General features: G+C 33.6%; 1 protein-coding gene across 1 annotated transcript; it reads left to right on the plus strand.

The window, feature by feature from the left end:
- Nucleotides 1-10,439: 10,439 nt before the first annotated feature.
- On the plus strand, nt 10,440-10,853 carry LOC122601184. Its single transcript, XM_043773949.1, has one exon. The coding sequence runs from the start codon at nt 10,440-10,442 to the stop codon at nt 10,851-10,853; it is 414 nt and encodes a 137-aa protein (XP_043629884.1).
- The last annotated feature ends 14,163 nt before the right edge of the window (nt 10,854-25,016 follow it).

The following is a 25,016-nucleotide window of genomic DNA, read 5'->3' on the forward strand; positions in this document are numbered from 1 at the left end:
CAGCTTTAAAGTCTGCATTCATATCCTTCACCAGTGCTGCAACAACATCAGTTCCTCAAACTACTGTTACTCTTCCGGTTGTTGAAACTTCTGCAATCCAACAACCACATACAGTTATTATCAGACTGTCTGCACCAAGACCAACTGCACTACAAACTATTCCTTCTCGACCATTAATGACCAGCTGAATGAGATTATTGGAAATCTTAAGTCTCAGGGGGAGATACAGCAAACTTGCAAGGATGATGCCCTTAGAAAGGAAGGTAGAAAGGACGAGGGAGATGATCCTAGCAAACCTCTTGAGCCCCCACAGCTGAAGATAAAGGGAAAGCACCTGCTGATGCTAGTCCCACACCAAGTGGTAATGTTGGAGTTGGTGCCCAGGAACGACCAACGGGAGATGTAGGAGTTGGTCACCAGAATGTTCTGATTCTTTCTGGAGATGATGTGATATCATCAGACTCTACTGGAACCTTAAATCTGAAGAACGAGATTTTTCTGAAGTTCGGACACAATTACGTGGCATATCAAAATGTAATGGCCTACATGATCAAGCCAAAGGATCCTGGATCTAGGGCAGATCAAGAAAAAGCTCAAAGACTTGCTGCAGGCAGAAGCATAGATTCACCGACAGAGTCCGACTCAGATTTTGAGAAGGAAGCTCAGGTCGAAAGAAGAAAGAAGAGCAGAAGAGCATGAAGAACGTCTGAAGTTCCTGAAGAGGGTTTTTGGCCACACTTAGGATGACAAACGAAGACTTGAAGGCCATATCTAGATGCTGATGTCAAGGGGGAGACTGTTAGTGCATGATTCTCGGTGACATGAGCATTCTAGATATGTGTTGTATATTTGTGAATAATTTCAAGTCATGTAATTATCTTGTAATTATCGTTTGTCTTAATATTACCCTGACATATTTTGTGTAAGCCAATTGGGCTCCAACTTATGTTTATATGATTGTTTATTATTCGTACTTTGCAGGTTTTAAACATTACATGTAAAGAGTCATTAAGTTAATATTGTTTCCGCGTATTTACAGCAGGTGAGATATTAACTTAATGTACTTCCAGAGGGAAGTTAAGACATTTGTGTTGCTGCGTATTTACAGCAGTTTGAACATTAGTCTTATATACACACTTCCAATAGGTAATATTGTCGACACTGTTTCTGCGTATTCACAGCAGTTGAAATGTGTCAAAGGCTAATGCTAGTTCTGTGTATCTTTACAGCAGTTAAAGCATTAGTTGAGTTAATGTCGGTTCTGCGTCTTGACAGCAGTAAAGACATTAACTCAGAGTACAATGTCGGTTCTACGTCTTGACAGCAATAAAGACATTTACTCACCATATCCTAAGTGTTATTTTAGGGTTCTTAGGAACAAGCAAAAAGTCTTGCTTGGTCAAAGTAAGAACACTCAAATATTCATTTGAGAGTTTCTAAGAACAAGCAAAAATATGCTTGTTCTCAAGAACTCTCAAATGGTTTGAGAGTTTCTGTGGAAACAAGCAAAAGTATGTTATGCCCACAGAAACACGCAAACAGGCCAAAACCCTAATGGGCTTGGGCTCAGAAACACGCATGGGCCTGCGTGTTTAAGAACACGCAAAATGCCATTTGCGTGTTCCTAAGTCCTTGCCTATAAATAGAGGGTGTGTGAATGCGTGTTTGAACAAGAGTATAAAGAGAGAAACGAGCAAATCCTAGAGAGAGAAAACTAAGAACACGCACGGTTGATCCCGTGGGTAATACTCATCTCGTGCACGAACTACAAACACACACCCGGCCCCCAAACGGCTCGTAGATTGCAAGTTACCACGTGTTTGGTAAGGTGCGTCCGGAGAGCCGTTCCCGGAGTGTTTATTATCATGTAAAAGATATATATATAGTGATATATATATCATCTAAAGGTAGATATATTAACCGTGGGTTATCTCGAGGAATTTCCGCACCTCGACATATCCTTAAGTCGATCTCTGGTTTGATAGTAGTGCAAGATCAAAGGGACCTACATTTTCAAAATCATCAATAACATTTTCCTTTTCCTATTTAATGATTTAGACTTCTGAGCCATGATTTTTTAAGATGATAAATATAATATTTTACGAAAGTGACAGTGTGGTGACGGAGATAATGGAGGAAGTGTACGACGGACGGAAATAATGGAGGAAGCGTACGACGGTAGGATATAACGGTAGGTAAGAAATAATGGCGGAGAGAAACAGAGATCAAAATGAATCGCCGGTTTTAGTGTGTGTGTATGGGTTTGTGTGTACGTGTGTCAAAATGAAGCATTTTGGGGGGAAAAGAAGTATATAATGGATTCAGTGAAAATTACAATACTACCCCTACGTTTTGTATATTTTCTTGAGAATGTATTTGTAAAATCATATATAATTCACAACAGTTTTATGAATTAAATCATATATGATACCTTATGGGTTTTTAAACATTACGTTTAAAATCATTTTTGATTTTAAATAGGTTTATTTGTATGAAACTCATTTTTCTTCCAACATGATTCACAAATTAATATATGATTTTCTATAGATTTTCTCCAAATTTTGTGTAAAATAATTTTTGATATAAATAGTGGATTTTGAATACATTTTCAGTTTTCAAGAGAAAAACAAAATTTTAATTTAGAATATATTTCATTTTAAGGAAGCCATTTTAAGGATGCGTAGCACAACCATGCATAAGTGATGTCAATATCAAAGAATATGCGAATAAATATGGATGCATAATGTATATGTGCATGAGACATGATCAAACAATGTATGAGTGTAAATCTTGTGTTTCTCAACAATTATCAAAAGCAAGTATGTGGGCGTCCCGCACAAAGCAACGATACTCACATGTCATCACAATGACCAATGTGGCATCTCAAAAAGCCTCGATGTATGTATGTCTATCCACTCGGGATGCCTATACAGAAACCATCGATGTATGTATGTCTATCTATTCGGATGCCTATACATGTTATCTTGATGTGTATCTCTATCCATTCGGATGTCTATACATATCATCAAGAGTGCACCAATCCCCGGGGAGCGAACGGCCTCGCACACAATTCCCTTACCAAAGGGGTGTGAACGTTCCCGCTCACGTTTCCCATTAGCGTGGGGTGTGCGTACGTCTCATCAACAATCATATCATTACAATAGCATGTTTACCTCAATCACAAATCCATCAATCATCAAACCAACCAAAACTATCCGTACATACACTTTGGAGGATTCTACTTTCAATGGGTCCTTGATGCTTATATATAGGGTCACCCGCAGCCTTCCCACCACATCTCAAACCCTTTAAAGGTATAACCGACTTCCATGTATGTACGACTAACTTAAATCATCACAATCATATGCGTAAACCATCAATCAATAAATCAAACCATTCCATCGATCCATAATCGGCCAATCATAACTTAAATCAAACATTTAATCATAATATATATTCGTAAACAGTTGCATAGTAAATCAAGTAAGTCAATCAAACCATCAATAAATCAAACAACAATCAAACATGTATGTGTGCACTTTTCAGCCCGAATCTCAATTGAGTAGGGAGCTACAAAACTCACTTTGGCTTCCAAGCTACGATAACGAGTTAATAAAGAGTTATAAATGCTCAACAACCGCTACGAGTCCGCAACCTAGAAATAAATAACATATCATCATCAAAGTCAACTCTATAATCCTAAACAAGTTGATTTAGTAAGATTAGGGTCGAGTCACAACTCTTAGACGTCTAACAACTTTTCCGCGTAAGAACAAGACACATTCGACTCTACATTTTTTTGAAATGAAAGAGCTTTCATCTCAAATGGAGATTACTACTAGAAAATAGACTCTCACACGAATCCAACAATAGGTCATATGACTCGATTGGACTTACGGATCAAAAGTTGTGGTACAGAGATAGTGTCTATTGGTACACACAACAGAACCATCCCCAAGGTTACAGAGATAGTGTCTATTGGTACACACAACAGAACCATCCCCAAGGTTATGCAATACCTTCATTGACATAAAAATTTTTTAGTGTTGAATCAAATTTGATTTAAACATAGCATGTATTTAATAAAATAAAAGCTTTACCTTATACTGAATCACATTTCGTCCAGTCTCTTTGACTTTCCTCTTTAACATCTCATTAATGGTATAAATTTGACACTCTTCTTCGGCAGTCATTTGAGCAACTGAACAATCATATAGACCAGCTTCTATTTCCTTCTGTATCATCCCAAAAATTGTTTTTGTGTACAGTTTTGAAGCATGCATTTTTATTTTGAGTTTCGTGTTCAATATCAGAGTCTTCTTTATTGATTCAGCATCTAACTTTTCTTGTTTTGATCTTTGTTTCATCATTGTTGATTCAAATCCACTCATGAATCTCACCAGATTTGACGCTGATCTTGTCAATGAGAAAAAAAAAAGCATTCTCACTTTCTGACCTTGATGTTGTTCTCATCAGGCCACACATTGGAGTGTCAATGAAGTAAGCTGGTATCCACTTTGATCTGATTTGAAACATATACTTGAACCAATTGTCGTTTTGTAATGAAAAATCAATCATCAACTTCTCCCATTTTTCCTCAAAAGTTTTTGGTTCTATGTGAATATCCCAAACTATACTGTCAAACCTGCTCTTGAAGTGTCTCTCAGTTTCATCTTCTATACTTGGAGTTGCCTCTCTTATTTGTATTAAATCAAAATTGATTATTCACTGAAACTATCATATTTGAGAAAAACAGTATACAATCATTTTTTATTGGTAACAGACATCACCTTTGTTGGCAGTTTTTGTGTTATATGCCACATGCACAGCCTATGTTTTGCTGTCTTAAGTATATTTTTTATTCCAAACTCCACGGCTTTGTCTTGATCTGTTACCACCATTGTTGGCTCTTTCTTGAAGCTATCCATGAAGCATTTTAAAAGCCTTGTGTATGTTTCTTGCTTCTCATCTCTTATCCCAGCAGCAAAGGTTACACATTTGTTATGGTTGTCTATTCCCGTGAAAGGGACAAACATCATGTTGTAGCTATCATCAAAAACCATATTCATGTACAATCAATCGATTCGTAATCTGTTATTGTTTAATTTTATGTTCATAATCATATTTGATTATGTATAGAGATTATAGAGACTTCTGTTTTTGTAACTGTATGTGTAAAATCATATTTGATTTTAAGAACAAATATTTAAAATCAAAAATGATTTTACTCATACATTTGGGAAAACCATTCATATAGTGTCAAAACCCTATACAAAATCATATATAATTTTATTTATAAATCTAGACAAAAAAGTGATTTTAAGCATACACTATAAAAAATTTATTTAAAATCATATATGATTAATGTATAAATTTGAGACAAGGCAAATGAGTTCTATACAAATAAACCTATTTAAAAACTGAAAAATATACCTGTTTGTTTGATACGTTGCATCAAAAGACATTATGTCGCTGAATTCTTCATAGTTACGCCTTGCTACATTATCGACCCAAAAGAGTAAGTGCAACTCAGAGTTGTCAACCTTATACTCAAATGCAAAACCAGGGATATGTTCTCTCATTTCCATCATTTTGTTAACTAAAATTTGAGCGTCACTTTCATTGATGTACACATTTAGGTCCCTCTTCCAGTTTTTGAAATCATCAACTGTCCCGTTTTCATTTAACGAGCTTCCCTTCAAGTTACTATACAGTTGATGAGCTTTTGTTGGTCCAACATTTGAGATGGAGGCGTTGTAGACAAATAGCAACTCTGCATATTTTAGTTGTCTATCTGTTTTGCATAGATGTCTATACTCTCGCGGAACCATTTCATGATTATGAATTGCATGGAAATCAGCTATTATGTATGTTTCGTTCAAGTAATCCAAGTCAAATCTCACTCTAGCTCTACATCCAGTGGATTCCATGTTGCTTTTTCTAACTTGTTTTTCATTTCTTTCTAAAGTATCTATGTTAACCTTCTTTCTTTTTCCAGCTCTGTGACAAAGATAGTACTTTTGTCTTACTATTCCCGACAAATTAGTTTTCTGGCTCCCTTTTATAGATTTCAAAACCAAAATAGTAAGCATACTCGTGGTACATCTTACGACATTTTTCAAGTGATCCATAGTTTTTTCCTATCACTGGTTGTCTTCGGTAATCAACTATTGGGACAAAAAACTGCGATCCGTCCGGCGTTAGGAATGTTCGAGTAACATTTGTTTTAGGTGTTTCTTTCAGCACGGGAAATGTATGAGAATATACAGGTCAAAAACATTGCGAAAATCAAATTTGATTCTTAAAGAAATAAGTGCATTCAATGCGAAATCATATTTGATTTTACACTAATAGTCTTAAAAAGAAAATTATACCTTAAAACGTAAAACTTGAACATATATGATTTTGTGTATGTTTTACACAATTTATGCGTAAAATCATTTTTGATTTTCAATAGTTGATTTTGTATATGTTTTTCACAATCTACGTGTAAAATCAAATATGATTACAGGAATAACATCATGCGTAACTAAAACGTCAATAGAAAATCATATTTGATTGTACTAATAAAAGTTACAATGCAAAAATCTATAGAAACTACATACAAAATCATATATGATTTTACACATACAGATAATTAATCAAATATGATTTTGAACAAAAACGTTATCTATAACAGATAATTTACAAAATCATATTTGATTCAATACAAGAAATTACACAAACATATACACTTATACTGCATAAAATCAAATTTGATTCTAAACTTAAAACTACACAAACACATGTGCTTTGAAACATGAATAATCCTATTTGATTCTACTACATACATTTAGTTAAAATCTTCATAAATAATCCTAATAAATTTAAAAAAATTCATGATAAAATTAAAAATAAAGAAGAAAATAGATTAAAATTACCGGAAAACGAATTTGAAATATCTGCATAATTTTCTACTTCCGAAATTATCTCTCCTTCATCAACTGAATTAGATGTTGATGTTGACGGAGCTTTGGCCGGATATCTAGTTGGATTGATTTAATCCACTGAATTCGATGAAGATGATGACGGAGATTTGGCCAGAGATCGAGTTACAATATTAAGATCGATCGATTCCATTGAATTCGCTAAATATGTTACAATATTAAGATTTGGCCGGTGTTGTTGCCGGAGCTTTCGCCGGAGATATTGATTGATTTTTTGTTATTTTGATCGTAGAGTTTTGGAGAGGAAGGAAGTGTTTTTGAAGGAGGAAGTTTTGATCGTGTTTTATATGTTTTTGGAAGGAAGAAGAAAATTATAATTTGTGAAATTACCTTTCTACCCCTCCGTGTTTTTTTTTTTAATAACAGCCGTTGATTGCTTTTGATCCACGGGCCGAGATGCAGCCATTTGGTTTCACCACTTTTTGGGATTTCGCCTGAGTACAACTCTTATATAGGGATGTCGACTACAATGATCGAACATATAAACCTTTCATCTTTTGTTAAAGATTTTTTTTTTTTAAACGATTGTTGAGTTGCCCTTAGCTACGAGTTTTCCATACCAGAATGCTACCCACTCCGATACCGCCAATACACCATGGGGGGAGAAACCCCCAAATTAATTTAATTGAAGGAAAACCATGTTCCCTTTGTATCTTTAACCAACTCAATCATATAACACGGTACCTGCGCAATGCGACAGTAGTCGTCACGGCGACGGTGTGGTGGTGGATGCAATTAAAGAGATAGGAGAGCTCAACGTGTGAATGACATCTAGAATAAAGATGATGTAACGAGTAAAAAGATATGTCACATCAACATTTGGAGATAAAAATTTATACATATAGAGATAAAAGGGCTCCAACTTTTAAGTAATCTCCAATAAATAATAGGAGAATAATATTTTCGCAACATTCTTTTAACAAATTTCATAATAATTTGTGTTTTATAAAATTTACACTTGTAGTAATATTTAATATACTAGATGGGTACCCGCGCGATGCTGCGGTACCTTTGAAAAGGTGATGGTTAAATGTGTCGGTACCTTTTTGCAGTTAAACAAAGAGAGCGAGGGAGAGATGAAACCAATCTTTTTGTAGGTTGATGTTGATTGCCGTCGAGATAAAACTAATTTTTATATTAGGATTCAGGCGAGAGCATGAGAGAAGGGGATTCAGGATAGACATTGGGAAATAGATGGAAGGGTAGTACTGGAAAATCACTTAAAAGAGTGGAAAGGATATTTGTTTGTAGGAGGGTATAATAGGTATTTCAAAGGTAGAATGGTTGGAAAAAAAATATGTAGTTTGCTTTTATATAGAGTATAGATATAGATAAATTAATCTTTTGTGAAATATGTTTATTAATTTTCACACTAAAATTATTCATGCAGATTAATTGATTTGTTTTCACACTGAAATTAATTAGTTGTGCATATTATACCAATAACTCATTTATATTAATGATATATTGAGTAAATCTTATTGTACCAATAACTCATCCATATGATTAATATCTTATTATACCAATATATATAGTTATATACAAGATATATATATATATATATTCTATAGCATACAGTTTATCAGTTTATATATAAGTATATTAGTCCACTAGCAATACTAAAATGTTTTAAACATCATACGAACCAAATATGAATTTCATCTTTCATGGCGTTCTAATTCTCACAATGGTATCATTTTGTAGCGCTTCGGCACCGAATAATACCATTTACTAAGTTTAGGAATTATATCACTAATGGCATTGAAGACAATATTGTGGTCCATGTTTTTGGAAATGTCGACGATCTAGGAAATCACACACTTGCTTTCAACGAAGAGTTTGATTGGAAGTTTGATATACCACTCTACACACATTATACAGGCGAATTTTATTGGGGAGATAAGTATGTTATTGTTGGTGTTTTTAGTCGTAAAATCTTTGATAAATGTTTCAATGGAAATATTTTTCAGGTTCAAAGATGTTATTGGTTAGTGAAACCAGATGGGGTTTATGCAAATCGTCACATGGAGCCTTTTCCCGGTAATAATTGGTTACGAAGAGGAACATGGTAGGACTTGTAATACATTTGATTTTTGTTAAAATTGCTATTATAGATTGCTTAAATAAATATTATTAAGAAGAAAACAATAATTCAAAAGGTTATGGTTTATATGGATTTATTCAACATGTCTCCTTTGTTTTTTTATTCTCTGTCTCTTGTTAAAATTAAACATCTCCTACACATTATTTCGTTTAAGATTCACATTATCATCACTTCATCTTATACTCACTTCATCTTGTACTCTTTATAATCATTGCTTTAATTATATTGCATTGAATTTTACAAGGTATAAAGAATTTTAAGGCTATCATTAATGTTTCTCCATTTGAGTTTGCAAATTAATTGGAAAACCGGTCTTCAATTTCAAATTGGAAGCAACTAGTTATTGACTCCGCATATTGCCGCGGAGTACGTTTTTTATACAATAAAGTTTTAGTAAATTTATGTTAAATATTTGAACCCAAACTTTAAAATTGACAACTAACTATCTAGCAATAACATTAAAAATATTGTAAAGGATTAATAAGTCATATAAAAACACAAATAATAACTATATTAATGTTTTAAATGTTTCATGAATGTAAGACGTAAGCATGATAAAAATTATTATACATTAAAAACATTATATATATATGTATAAAAACAGAAGAAAATAATCAAAAACCAAATTTTTAAAAATAAAATCATAACTTTGTGTAAATTGTATGATGAAAACCAAAGAACCCAGAAGTTTAGTGTTAATAAAAATGAAAACAAAATTTTTGATGTAGGATAGAAGTTAAAAGATGAAACTTTCATTAAAAAAAAAACTAAAGATGTAGCAATACGATAAAAATAATGTAAAAGAATATTAAGATGTATAAAAATATAACAATAACTATATTAATGTTTTAAATATAACATGAACGTAAGACGTAACGATGATAAAAGTTATTGTATAATGAAAACGTTATATGTATAAAAAGACAAATGTAAATAATCAAAGATCAAATGTTTAAAAGTAAAACCATAAGAGGGGAGGGAGTGGAAGCGGGGAAGGGGTTGCGGGGTCGCGGGGCCGGGCGGGCACACCGCCGCCGGTGTTTAACCGCAGGAGAGAGAGAAGGAAATTGGGGGAAGGAAGCCGCTGCGGGGAAGAAGAAGAAAGAGGAGAGAGGGAGGAAAGAGAAGGTGGCTGATTGGTTGGTCAAAGCATGTGGGACCCCCCACTAACGGGTCTTTTGACCGTTATTAAAATAATAAAAAAATTATTTTATTTTTTTAAACCTTTTTATCTATAAAACCAACACCACTTCACCATTTTTATACAACAAAAAACCATTCTTCTCCATTTTCTCTCCTCTTTCTTTCAAATTATATACCAAAACTCCATCCCTTTTATAAAAAAAAACATGTCATCTGATTCTTCTTCGTCGGAGGATTTAAATTATCCTACTTCTTCCGATGAATCCACGGGTAGTTCTTTGCAATTTTTGCTTAAAGCACATAAATATCTTCAAGACACCGCAAGCTCTAGTGAATTCCGACCCCATCAAAGTATAGATCGCCGGCGTGATATTGGTCTTCAAACTCTAATGATCGATTGGTTTGTTGAAGAACCAAAGTATGAGGACGCTTATTTTCGTCGCAAGTTTCGTATGGATAAAAGTATGTTTTTATCCATAGTAGACGACATTGAAGCAAACTTCCCATATTTTCAAGAAGGATACGACGCTCGAGGCAAGAGAAGTTTCTTGACTTTACAAAAGATCACGTCGGCGGTAAGACAACTTGCAACAGGCAACGCACCCGATGAGTATGACTAGTACTTATGCATGTCCGTAAGAACTTCACGTGAAACTCTTGATCATTTTTGTGATGCCATCATTAAGTTGTATGGCCGAGAGTACCTACGTAGACCGACTCAACACGATGTTGCACGCATATTCGAGACCTATGAGGCTAAGCACCACATTCCCGGCATGCTTGGTAGCATCGATTGTACCCACATCGAATGGAGGAATTGTCCTAGAAGGTTGAGAGGGCAATATACGAGAGGTGACTATGGTGTGCCTACTATTATGATTGAGATTACGGCGTCATAGGATTTGTGGATTTGGCATGCTTTTTTGGAGCGCCGGGGTCGAACAATGATCTCAATGTGTTGAATCAATCCGATTTGTATCTTCAAGAGATACTAGGAACGGCTCCAAATAGTTCATTTTCTGTGAATGGACGGGATTACAAACGTGGCTACCATCTTACCGATGGAATCTACAACAAGTGGGCGACCTTAGTTAAAGCATACCCGTATCCTACCGACCCAAAGGAAAAGAAATTCAAGAGGTTACAAGAGGCAACAAGAAAAGATGTGGAGTGCGCATTCGGTGTGCTCAAAGAAAAATGAAAGATTCTCATTCGACCTCCCCGGCCTATGACCAAACACAAAATTGGTCAATATGTTTATGCGCTATGTATTTTGCATAACATGATCATAAAGCGCGATGGTAGGGCGATATCACCGGTTCATATCATGGATCCGCCGGTGGAAGCAGTTTATAACGGTGATGTATACGATGAGATACAAGATGAGGATGTCCATCACCGTCTTCGATTCGACCTCACGGAGCATGTCGCGGCTCAAAATTTGCCATATCTTAATGAGTAGTTTGTTTTTTTTTGTATGTCGTAAAATGTTTTAATTTTTAAGTATGTCGTAGTGTTTATTTTTATACAAGTCGTTTTTTTTAGTATGTTGTAATGTGTTTTTAATATTTCTAATAAAATGTGATGTTTTTAATATTATTGTTGTTATTTTATATAGTTTGTAAAATTATATAGTATTAAAAATATATGAAATATAAATGAAATAATATTAAAAATAAATGAAAAAGAAATAAAATAGTATTAAAAATAAATGAAAAATAAATGATGAGGTGGAGATGGGGAGAAGATGGGGAGAAGATGGGGGAAAGTGCCGCCAGTGATTTGGGAAGATGGGGGAAAGATGGAGTAAAATGAGGTGACAAAATTTTATTGGTTAGTGGTGGAGGAAGAATGGTAACCACTCCCTCCCCCTAACTGTGTGAAAGTTGTTAGATGAAAACATGAGAACCTAAAAGTTTAGTGTCACGAAAAAAAAGCGGAAACTTTGATGTAGTATAAAAGTTAAGAAATAGGAATTATAGGGGGTTAAAACAAAATTTGGTAAAAATTTAAGGGGTTAAAACGAATTTTGGTTAAAATTAGTATGTGCTTTAACAGTTTGTATATTTCATGCATAAAATACTTGTACATTACATATGTTTTTAGTATATAGGGGCCACTTTTTTTGTTTTTTAGTTAATATTATATGTTTTAAAAAATATGAATAATGGAAAAAAATGAGGTTAGTTTGTTGGTTGTTTGATTACATGTTAGATGTTGCTAAGTTGATCGTTGTGCTTGGACAAACTATTGATATCATTAAATATGACCAAATACCTTATCTAGTTCTCATTAGAAGATACCAGTGTAATGTAACGACAATAACATATTATGGTGGTAACGACAATTTGTGATGATGATAACGGTGACGGTTGGTGATGTATGAAGTCTCTTCCCACTACCGTTGCGGTCGTACGTGCTCTACAATTGTTTGAATTAAATCCCATTGAACACCAACTCCAAGCATAAATGTTCGGCCATTCATGTCATATACATATATACTATTAAAAGATAACAATCTTTAAACATAACGACAATGACAACGATAATGGTATCCAATCCGACAACAACCGGGTTTGGGGGAGGTATGATGTAGACAACCTTACCCCTACACGAAAGTAAAGAGACTGCTTCCAAAAGGACTCCGACCTGACATTTTACCCTTGAAAAAATATTCTCGACAATAAGTGGAAACCTAAGCCGAAAGAGTGGAAATTGGGTCTCAATCTCAGATCTACATCTAAAGAGAAGAGAGAAAACTTTCTTTCTAGACTAGAGAATGAGAGAAAGAGCTTGTTAACTGTGTTAAGGGAATAATATATTTAAGAACCCGTGTTTTTCTCGAATTTTCAGATTCATCTTTATGAATTTAAATAAAGATCTTCTCAAGTTCTATCAACTTGATCAATCTAAGATGGGGATCCTCAAATCTTGAGTTAAAATTAAAAGTGAAAATAATCTTGAATTTTGATTTTAACTTAAGGGAAGTGATACATCTAGAACAACTTTTAGTCATTCACAATAATACATGTTTTGTACAGTTTTACATCGTACAACATAACATATACATGTGTTGTGAATGACAAAAAACTGTTAGTATATATATCACTCTTAATGGTTGAAGATTATTTAACTTGACCATTCGAGTCGGTAGAATTTGAAAAGATATTTATCCTATGAACTTAGTGTATGGATTTTTTTTTTATAAAGTTTTTTCTCAAATGGAACATTTGTTGTTAATAATGTTAACTTGTTAAAACATTGAACAACATAATATTGTTTCTACTATCGGTGTTTTTGAAGTTGGTTTCTAATGCATTTTCACTCATTTGTGCAAGAGCATCTATCAATATATTAAAACATGATTGTAGCTCATTAGTAAGATCTTTGACCTTAGAAAGATCCACCTGGGTTCGAGTCTCACTTCTCACTTTTGTGAGGGTGGATTAACAGGGGTTTTTCGAGAATCCTGGTTTCCAGATATACGTGTATTTAAGACTAGGAGTAGAATAGAATGCCGTTCAAAAAAATAAAAAGATTTCTTAACACAACATGTGGCATATCCTTTATACGACACATGTCTTTTTTCTAATTACATCAAAATCGGAACTTGTAAGCATAATGGATGACGATAAATAACCTTGTGATTTCGGATTCGTAAGCTCAAATTTTTTAAGTCTTCATGTTAATAACTTAGTATAAGTAATATAAGTAATAGAAGTTAAGAAGTTGAGAAAGAAATAGAGACAATTTTATTAATGAGAAAACGATGAATCAAATAAGGTTGTAATGTATTTTATATTTATAAGTAAAGAGTAATAGTTTAATTGTAAGTCTAATAAGGAATTTGAATCTATATATAATTAAGTAAATTAATTAAAAAGACACGTATCGATAAAGAATTATGTCACGTGTCGTTTCAAGAACATTTCAATCCTATTTTAGTTTATTGGTAGATAAAAGATAATTTATTAAATAGATCATAGATATCATAATACTAAATTTGAACCGGACTAGGAATATACTATGTTTAATATCATTATTATGTATTATGTTTAACATTTATCTTATAAAATGAGTGCTACTATAAAATACACCGTCAACTCTTCATAAAACACATCTGAAATGCTCCGTTTTATGTAAAACTCCGCGTTTATCGCTACATTTTATATAAAACGTCTCGTTTGGCCGGTGTGTTGATAGTAAAAGCTATAAGCTTAATTACACGTGGCCTGACACACATGTCAGTCATTCCCCGCTTTAGGTACCGTTTTACATAAAACGCTGCGAATTAGGTTAAACGGTATCTAAAACGGGGGAATGACTAACAAGTGTGTCAGACAACGTGTAATTCTCCTTATAGCTTTTACTACCTATACACCGGCTAAACGTAGTGTTTTATTTAAAATGGGGCGATAAATGCGGCGTTTTACATAAAACGAGGCGTTTCAGATGTGTTTCTAGGAACAATTGATGTGCGTAGATAACTGCTTCCTAAGTAAAAAACCACAATCTATCAATAAATTAAAATAGAATTGAGATGTTCTTGAAACGACACGTGGCGTAATCATTGATCGATACGTGTCCTGTTAATTTATCTATTTTCTTTAATTAGTTTTTTAATTATATATAGATTCAATTTCTTATATAATAAGTTATTAGCATGAAGACTTAAGAATTTTGAGTTTACGAACCGAAATTATAAGGCAATTTGCCGTCATCCACTATGATTACAAGTTCCGATATTGATGGTGATCGTAAAAATTTAAGGTAAATCCAAAAAACTTTAACTAAATATATATTATACTTATTATTATTGTTTATTATAACTTAACTTCGATTATCGGTTTATTTGAACCACAGTTCGAATAATGTATGAGACAAATTAGAATGACCATTCAACCATACTTACACTTTATTACAATCCTTTATTTAGAGGACTCAATATATACTCGTTAAGTAACAAAATTTGGACAATATCAAGAACAGTATGAGGACAGGAATTTAATATTTGAAGAATTCGGTTCGGGTCATAACTTTAGAGAGTAAAATTCAAAACTACAAAACCACTTAATTGGTCATAACTCAAGTGGCCACCACCACTTGAAAGGATTGGGCGATACTTAATTTAATGACATTTACGGTTCGTGAATGCTAATACAGTACCGGAAATTACGGATTCCATCGATTACCTTTTTGCCTAAAGACCCAAAACCATGGTAGGTCCACAATTATTCTACAAACTTCCTAGAATGAGCCATGCTCTTCACATATAGAAGGTAGAACTATTGATGCTACGCTGCACTAAGAAGAATTGGTGAAGGGTGTTAGTTGGCTAAAAACCATCAATTGTTCAATACAGCTCACTACGGAACAAGGAGGATGGAATTTTTCTTAGTGAGTAAGGACTCTAGTAAACCTCTCTTCCAAGAGTTGCAACTATTCTAGGCAAAAAGTATAAAGCAACAAGCAAAGGAAGAATCTATAATAATTAATAAGCTTTTTCACTTCCTTTGAATGATTTAAATCCCTTGTTGAATAGACATGGTGGGACGTCTTGATTTTGAGTTGTTCACTTTGGTTAGTAATCGATCATTTGGGCATCATGCATGAGTTGAATCATTTCAATTTGGTCAATAAAACTCACTGTTACTTCTGCACTACCAAAAAGCCAAAGACATTTATGATAGAATTTTGTCGATGTAACTAAAGTTAGTCAACATATATATCGTACGTACAATGTTGTAAGAAATGTTAATGCATCAATTTACCTGATGAATTCAATTAATCAACCATTTGTTGGGTAAATTTTTATTGAAAATGTTAAATGAAGCCCTTAAAGTTTCACTTAACGTGCATAAAAAAGTTGTATATTTTCATATTAAAAGTCTACCTCTTGGATTTTAGGTAAATGTACAACTAATTAATGCATTTTAACGAAAGCCCTTAAAACTTTATTTAGCAAAAACTTTTTTTATTATCACATAGTGAAAACTTGGACACTACCCCACGTAAAATACTATTTAACGACGGGGATTTTAATAACAAACTAAAAGTGTTACTAAATTATTATATTATTGACATTTTCTACAAAAATGCAACAAATTTAAATTTTATTATTTTTGTAACACATTGGCCTTTAAGAAAAAAGTCACTACTAAATATGAATTTTAATAACACTTTTTGCAAAATGTAGGCAAAACATTTTGGAAGCTAATTAATTACTCTATATTGCTTGACTTATCGACAAAGTGAATAGGCTTGTTCGGTATTTGTTATTACTTTTGTGGTACAAACAAAGGCTATTAACCTGTCTAACTTATGTTAAATCAATGACCCCTCATTTTGGTCTAATTAATAGACAGATGGAACACAGAAGAGACATGGACATCGCTATTCATCAGATTTGACACATGTATCGATCAGAACTCCATGTCTCATCGATAACCATCCAACCAATACTGGAGATTGTTAGAATAGCATATTTGGTAAAGATATTCCTCCACATATATCATGAAAAATAAGAGTAAGAATTAACGAATTAGGTGATGAACTGGTTTTTATTGAAAGCCCATAAATATCTTTATTTTTCACCCATGAACACTTTTTTTTTTTTTTTAAACCATTGTTCTGTAGTTGAAAAGATAGAACAACATTACAACCAAACAATAAAAATATAACAATTTCACCCATTTTTGTTTTCCACAAAACAAACTAACAAAAAGTACATGATATAGAAATAAAAAACAAGAGTCACAAGTACAATTACTAAATATCTTTATTTTTATTACTTAATTAATAAAACAAACAACTCTCTCCTTTTTCAACCTATTAGTACTTATTAGAATACTTAAACTATCCTCAACTTTTAACTATTCCTTATTTACTAATTAAAATATCTCTATCAAATATACTTATAATACCTTTAATGAAATTATCAAAAACAGATAACCCTCAAACCTTAAAATGTCTACATTACCTCATTTTACATCAATTACCTTTATGTTAATAACCACGTCGCTAGCGCCACCACCACCGCCACCCTTCACGGCCACCAGTGTCGTCCCTTATCGCAATTGCCGTAGCATTGTGCGGGTACCCCTTAATTATCATTAATTTATGGTAGTAGTATTTAATTTAAAAGTTAATAATTATCGATACGTGTAATGAGTTTAGACTTTTAGCGTAATTAAGTTAGAAACAATCCAAGTCTTGTATGATGATATATGTATCGTACATATATGACATAATATTATAGATGCATGTAAAACTACAATTATTGCAGTAGCTAGGATGGGTCGTAGAATAATTGAAGTTAGGCGTCGACCCGCGGATTATATAAGTCTGAGAATAGTCGTAGTTAGGTGTCATAATGGTTAGTGGTTGTAGACTTGTAGACCAATTATCTAGGGAGCTAAATTTAGAATCTTCAATATTAAATTTGAACAATAGTAGTGAAAAATTTCTTACCTTTGTGGAAAAACTAATCCTATGTGTTCATGCGGAAAGCTTATTGAATTGTAGAAATACTCCATATGTACGCCTTATCCATGGCATAGAAAAATGCATTATTAACTTTGGACATGGTTACTATACGGAAGTCGATATCCAAGTAAACTCTATCCAATTATATGAGAATAAAGGTGAAAGAATATTAATCTTTTTCACATGAATATCTCTAGCAAGTAAATTACACTCATCAAATGAATTCAAATCAATTGATAAATATATGTCACGGGTTCGAAATCTCATAGTTGACATAACAATGTAGACTATAGTCTTACTTTGAATGACACTCAAATTTATATAATCAGTATAATGAGTTGGAGGTAATTCAAAACCAAACTAATTAAAAATAAAAATAAATACTACTTCCACCCCATATTAATTAATGTCATATTTGTTTGTCATTAGATTATTGTCTATTTTAACCAAAGGACAGTAACTAATCATTTGTTTAGCTATTTGTCCTTAATTAATTACCTAATTATCATTTCCAGTTCAAGTTTGTATTTAACCACGGGGTAAGGTACCGAATGATACATGGGATCAGGTTTCCATCCAATTATTTTTTTTTTCTTTTTTAAATTTGTATTTAGCGAAAGGGTTAAATTGAGAGTTTATGGATTAAAAAATTCATTAAGCACACATGTTTTAAAATGACTTTTTTATTTTACTTTTGTAGACAAATAAATTGGGATGAGGGAGCAATTTTTTTTTTTTTTGAACTAACGGTAAAGGTACGTTGTTAATCGTTACTTGTTAGTATTTTACCAAATTAATAATTAAACACCAAATGTTTGGTTTGAACCCGAGACCTCCCTAGAGGCAAATCTTTCCACCTCTTCCTTAAACGACTAGACTAAGTGCTACGGAATAAATGGTAACAAAAGTACCTTTGACAGTTCATGTTGTGTAATGTGTAGCCCCAAGAAGCTAAAAAATAAGGAAATTCATTACTTCCATAAGCTGCACATCTTTTTCTATGTTATTTATTCCCTTTTCTAGTGCACAATCGACAATGTGTAGATGGTGCACTTAACTTTATATTTGGAATGTGGGCGAGGGTGGGGACTATGGTTGGCTAGAAACCATCAAATTTTAAAGACAGCATATTTGAAGCGGCAGAAAGATCAACAAAAGTCAGATATTCATAGCAACATCAATATAGATGGTCGTGCTTCGATGGAGCTATACGGAAGACACTAAAAGTAGTAACACTAGTAACTAGTTTACTTTTAGCTAGGAATCTTCAAGCTATCTATGAATATAATGAATGCAAATTGGATTAACCGAAGATTTACTTGAAAGAGATTCTGAGTTCTCATATTTGTTGAAAGCTACTGAAACGAAGTACTGTGTCAACTTTCAAAGTAAAAAATGCTGTCATAATAATCTAAATTTGAGAGTTAAAAAACGACATACTTTAAAAATAACAAACATTTTTATATAATGTATCTATATTTTTTATGAACGGCTTATATATGTTACTTTACTCCTTTTAAATACACAATTCCATATGTTAGTCGTGAATACCCAGGTTTGAACCCGTGACTTCTCACCATAGGCAACCCCCCTTGGTTCCATGTATCATCAGGATAATCAGAGCGCACACCGCATATATAGATCTCATGCCCAGTAGTTTGAATCTGTGACCTTGCAGTCTTCATCCTGTGGGCCATTTGGTCACAGTTGATCTATGATCAATTGGTCATATACAAAGTGTTTTACCTCACCCTAACCAATTCAGCTAGGAGTCATTGGAAAAAACATTTTTCAGTTTGAGTACTCATTGAATCTAGGTGTATTTTACGTTGAATCCTAATTAATCTTAAAATGACAATCAAGTGACAGATTATATTCTTCCAATACTTCAGGATAACTATATTTATGACTGAAAACGGCGCATCTTCTTTTCCACATTCAGTGTTTCAACTTTGGCTATTAATCGGTGATTGTGGTTTGATGTATACTCTTTTGACAACGGACACAGAAATTATTCGAAAAGACAAAATAATTATTTGGATCTTCAATTTTAGACTACATACATTTGGAAAAGCTAGCCAATTGAGAACATGTATGGATCAGAAAAATGTTCTTATTTTGGAACATAAATATATAGGAAAAACAAGTTTGATGTAACTCATACCTATCAATAATCTGTTATGCAAGTGGGTTTGATGCCTCTGTTTTGACAAAAAAGATGTTTTTCGTCAAGAAATTTGTCGGGCTTTTAAGCAAATTTAACTAATTTGATTACACTTATACTTATAATGGTGGTCATGGTATATATGTTCAAGCAGAACTCATGTGGTGCAGTTAAATTTTGCCTTACAAGTTACATATCTTCAGTTAGAAACCAATTTGTTTGTTTACAAACAAATTGAGTACACATTAAATAGAGGAGGTGTATTTTTATGTTGAATCCTAAATGATCTTAAATTGACAATCAAGTGACAGATTATATTCTTCCAATACTTCAGTATAGCTAGATTTATGACTGAAAACGGCGCATCTTCTTTTCCTCATTCTGTGTTACAACTTTGGCTACTAATCACTGATTGTGGTTTGATGTGCAATCTTTTGACAACGGAACCAGGATTTATTCGAAACGACAAAATAATTATTTGGATCTTCGATGTTAGACTACATACTGTTTGAAAAGTCTGCCAATTCAGAGCATGTATGGATCAGAAAAATTTTCTAACATATAAGGAAAGCGAGTTTGATGTAACTTATACCTACTGATAAAGTAGTAACCTGTTATGCAATTTGATGCCCCTGTTTTAATTTGACAAATAAAGTTTTTCCTCAAGAAATTTTCGAGCTTTTCTACACATTTTATTTTATTTGATTACACTTATACTTGTAACGGTAGTCATGGTATGTGCTGGTAGCATTAGTTATCTAGAGCAGCTAAATTTTGCCTTGTATGTCTCACATATAATTTGTAACTTATAAACCAATCTTTTTGTTTACCGATTTTCATTTACTATTCCTCAATTAAGATCAAATGCACATTTCAAATATTGTTTTACCTGGTTCAGCACAGATATTAGTATGCAAGCAGACGGCAGAAGTTTCATCTTGCTGTATAGGTTTAATCCTAAAATACACGAGTGTCTCGTGTGATGAGTTTAATACTAGATATTGATATTGGAAGAACCAATTTAGGGAGCAAATTAAGTTTGTGATTCAATACCAATTGAAGAAAAACAGTTTATGATCCAACACTCTATACCTTTCTTCTTGAAGAAATTACATGTAAAGTCATTTGAATATACAATGGATTAAGATAAATTAAGTTTGGTATTCAAGCAGATTCAATCATTATTTTTAACTAAAATCACTTTCGCATACATGACTTTGTCCTTGAAGATACGGTCTCCAAGATAAACAAATGTTACTCCGATCTCCTAACCATCCGAAGGTGAGTGACTTCTCAGACCAGGATAGTTGGTTCTCTTAACCAGGCCACGCTATTCTAACGAGATAAAGTGGTGTTAATATAGTAGATGCACTGAGTTCTGGAAAACGGATGAACCATGTGGTAGGATATCGCATAACATATGTGCTAAAAACTCATTATATGTATATTGTTGGTTTAGGCCGCCCCTCAAATCAATACACACACTCAACTCACTAACAAATTTTATACGTGAATATAGTGAATGTAATACAGTAAGAAAGATGACCATGAAAGTTTCTGTATTTGCAAAACAGAAGAGTATATTTCAAAATAAAAATGACTCTAAACCTATTTATAAAGCAAAGAAAAAACACATGTACTAAAGTGAATCACGTCTGCAACAAACACAACGCGCGTCCATATTTCACTTCCCGATCATGGCATCCGTCATTTGAGAAAATATTAGAAAATATATAAGAGAGCTAGAAGAGTACTGATGTACAATATAAAATTTTTTATTTGATATTTGCAATTGAAACACCGGCTAGATAGCTAGTAAAATACACATTACATATAATAAATGTACAAATACAACCCATCGTCGGTTCTTTGAAACCATGAAAGTGTGATCAGCCGGAAACTTCAACATGGTTCCAACGGTTTGTAATGGTGTCGATGTAGGCAGAAGCTTTGCTGTCAATGAGAGGATCGGCCCAATATCCAGCTCGGTCTTGATCACTTGGATACACTTTGTACGCCTTAATAGAGTCCTCCCACGCATCATCCCCTCCTCTATGGCTCTTCTTATTTTTGAAGATGCCGAAGAAAGAAAAAGAGGGCTTCCCTTGGCATTTGTGTCCTCCCATTATATATTTCGTGTGATTTCTCTGTTTCAGATATCACAAGAGATGAAGAGGATCCCTCGCTTTGTGGCTGTTTCTGTTAGCACAAGTGAGTCTCTTGGTTTCTAGGAGTCTAGCTCTCCTCCACTATTTATAGGGGATGATACAATAATGGGAAGGGAGTGGAGCCTATAGAGAATCTTGATATTTAAGTTAAATTTATTAATTTTGAAGTTACTAACAAATTTAGGCACGGAACTTCCTTTCATTTTTGACTAGGAAGTCTTGATGTTTATTTTAACCTTACTAAGTTTAAGTAGAATTGACATTAATTGTTTTTAACTTGTGTCTTTTTTCCTTAGTTATTTGGATTAAAAAAAATAACTTTCTATAGGAATTATTTCAAAAATAAATACTAGTCTCTCACATGATAGACATGTTTTCTTGTGGCAATCAACATGTGACCCTTTTTGTGCGAGTAGTGTCTCCTTCATTTTTTTCCCGGCTTATTTTGACTTACAAAAGGAGGGGGTGCTTTTTCTCTACATGTGAACGAACGTTTTTATCAAACTTAGTTGTCTTCTCATGTTGAATAACATTATCACTAAGTTATCACTGATGAACGAGGTCACTAAAGACTTGTTGATTGTCCAAGACGTACATTATCGCTTAAATCTTTTCCTCTAATTCCTAGTCCAATCACTGGACTAACATGATGCAACGTCCACTCTAAAGAGCTAGCTACCAGGTTTTATATATTGGCATGATTAGGTAAGAGATGTGTTATGTTATGTCCTTAAACGTACTCGCCAGGATATTGGCCAAAAGAAAGGCCCCTGTGAACTTCTTAACTAATCCTTTAGAAGGGAGGTCCACCTTATTCCCGGCGGACATTCTTGTGTTTGGTTGGGAATGGGGAAACAAGTGTGTGTAGACTTAACAAGAGTGTCCCTTCTTGTTGGACTCAAGGACCATGGTTTTGTTGCAGGACAGGCCACACTCAAGGCTGAGTTAAGCAAAGTTGCAAAACACGAGAAAGCTTGCATTGAGAATCAACATGTATTTGTCCTGTTTGGTTTTGACACCTTTGGTGTTCATGCCCCCGACGCTGTACGGTTTCTAAAACGGGTGAGAAGGTTGTTAATAATAATTCCTCGACTCTTAAGGCCCAAAACCTTGTATCTAGTAGTATCGGGTTTGCAAAAGGGGGTAGCGGCACAACTTGTTGCCCTACTACCGGCCATTGTAATGTAATGACTCTCTGTAATTAATATAAAATTTCACAAAGTCAAAATTGTTGTTCTTGTAGAAATTACTTGCTCAATCATGTTAATTTACAACGAAGAATTTATATGTACTATGGGTATTAAAGCAGACGATTCAACGATTTTTTCTTAATTTACTTTAATTTGCATATATGACTTGGTCGTCAGAGCCACGGTTGTCAAGATAAAGGTCCAAGTGAACAAATATTACTCCGATATCCTCCACTTAATGTGCTAGATTTGTATGCATACATATTCACTCAAACTTAATCAGACTATAAGCTATTGTGCTTCTAGAGTACTTTGAAGTAATGTACTTTTGATGGCAAATGTAATTCTTAGTTATTCGGATGAGACGAAAGATTTGTTAATATTGTAGATGCACGAGTTTTGGAAAAGCAATGAACCATGTGGTAGGGCATCGGAATACATTTGTGCTAAAAACTCATTATATGTATTTTTTTCTTACATAACAAAATATGGCATGTTGATATTACGGCGAACACAACTTTAAGCTCAACAGTATGGGGATTTCTGATGAAAGATAAATAGAAGGCCTGAAAACCATTTCCAGAAATACACTTTATATGCCTGCTTCTTCTGATTGACGGATCATAAACGCTCTGTAACAATATTCAGATTATCCTGTTTACTATTTAGTGGCTAACTGGCTATATATGAAGGAGCAAATAGATATACATATAGATTTATTAGATCCTGGCATCCATGGCTTGAGAAAATATTAGAAAATGATAGAGCTAGAAGAATATTTATGATTAAAATAAATAGAATTTATTTGATATTTGCAATTGAAACACTGGCAAGCTAGCTAGGTAGTATAATACACAACATATATAATGAATGTACAAATAGAATCTATCATATCATTGGTTCTTTGAAACCATGAAATTGTGATCAACCTGAGACTTCAACATGGTTCCATCGGTTTGTGATGGTGTCAATATAGGCAGAAGCTTTACTGTCAATGCGAGGATCAGCCCAATATCCAGCCCGGTCTTGATCACTTGGATACACTTTGTAAGCCTTCATAGAGTCCTCCCATGTTTCATCCCCTCCTCTCTGGCCCTTCTTATTTTTAAAGATACCGAAGAGAGAAAAAGAGGCTGGCTTTTTCTGAGATTTGTGTCCTCCCATTTTGTGTGATCGCTCTGTTTCAGCAAACGAGTTTCTCGCTTTGTGGCTGTTTCTATTAGCACAAGTGAGTCTCTTGGTTTCTAGGAGTCTAGCTCTCCTCGGTATTTATAGGGGGTGCTACATTAATGGGGAGGGAGTGGAGCCTAGCTAGCTAATAAATAAGGAATCTTGATATTATATTTTAACTTTTTTAATTAAGTTAACTTAGACACGGAACATGTTATAATAACCCTTCATTTCATTTTTGACTAGTCAGCAGAGTATATTATATGGGTGGTGATATTTATACCATAATTTTTTATTGATGTATCATAACATACAACTTTTACAGCTGATTGTACAAACCAATATTGTAGTGTTCCGATAAATCTATCAAAGAAATGGTACAAATATCATTTGCCATATTATACTGGAAGCAATTATATTTGCACTTTAATTCCAGTTTTTTATTTTAGATTTTTGTGAGTTGGATCTTTCAAGTTTTTTTATTTTTTCTAAGGCAGAAGAATTGCCAAACACCCTGAGTATTAGTGAAAACCACATGAGTTCGAATCCAAGTTGAAAACGCAGACTTGTGATTCCGGCCTTCCATTAGTAACCTACGAATTAAAT

The sequence above is a fragment of the Erigeron canadensis genome, chromosome 5 (assembly GCF_010389155.1).
Source record: "Erigeron canadensis isolate Cc75 chromosome 5, C_canadensis_v1, whole genome shotgun sequence".
Classification (NCBI taxonomy): Eukaryota; Viridiplantae; Streptophyta; class Magnoliopsida; order Asterales; family Asteraceae; genus Erigeron; species Erigeron canadensis.

Coding starts and splice junctions, on each gene's coding strand:
- LOC122601184 (XM_043773949.1), top strand. CDS start 10,440: ATGTCATCTGATTCTTCTTCGTCGGAGGATTTAAATTATCCTACTTCT.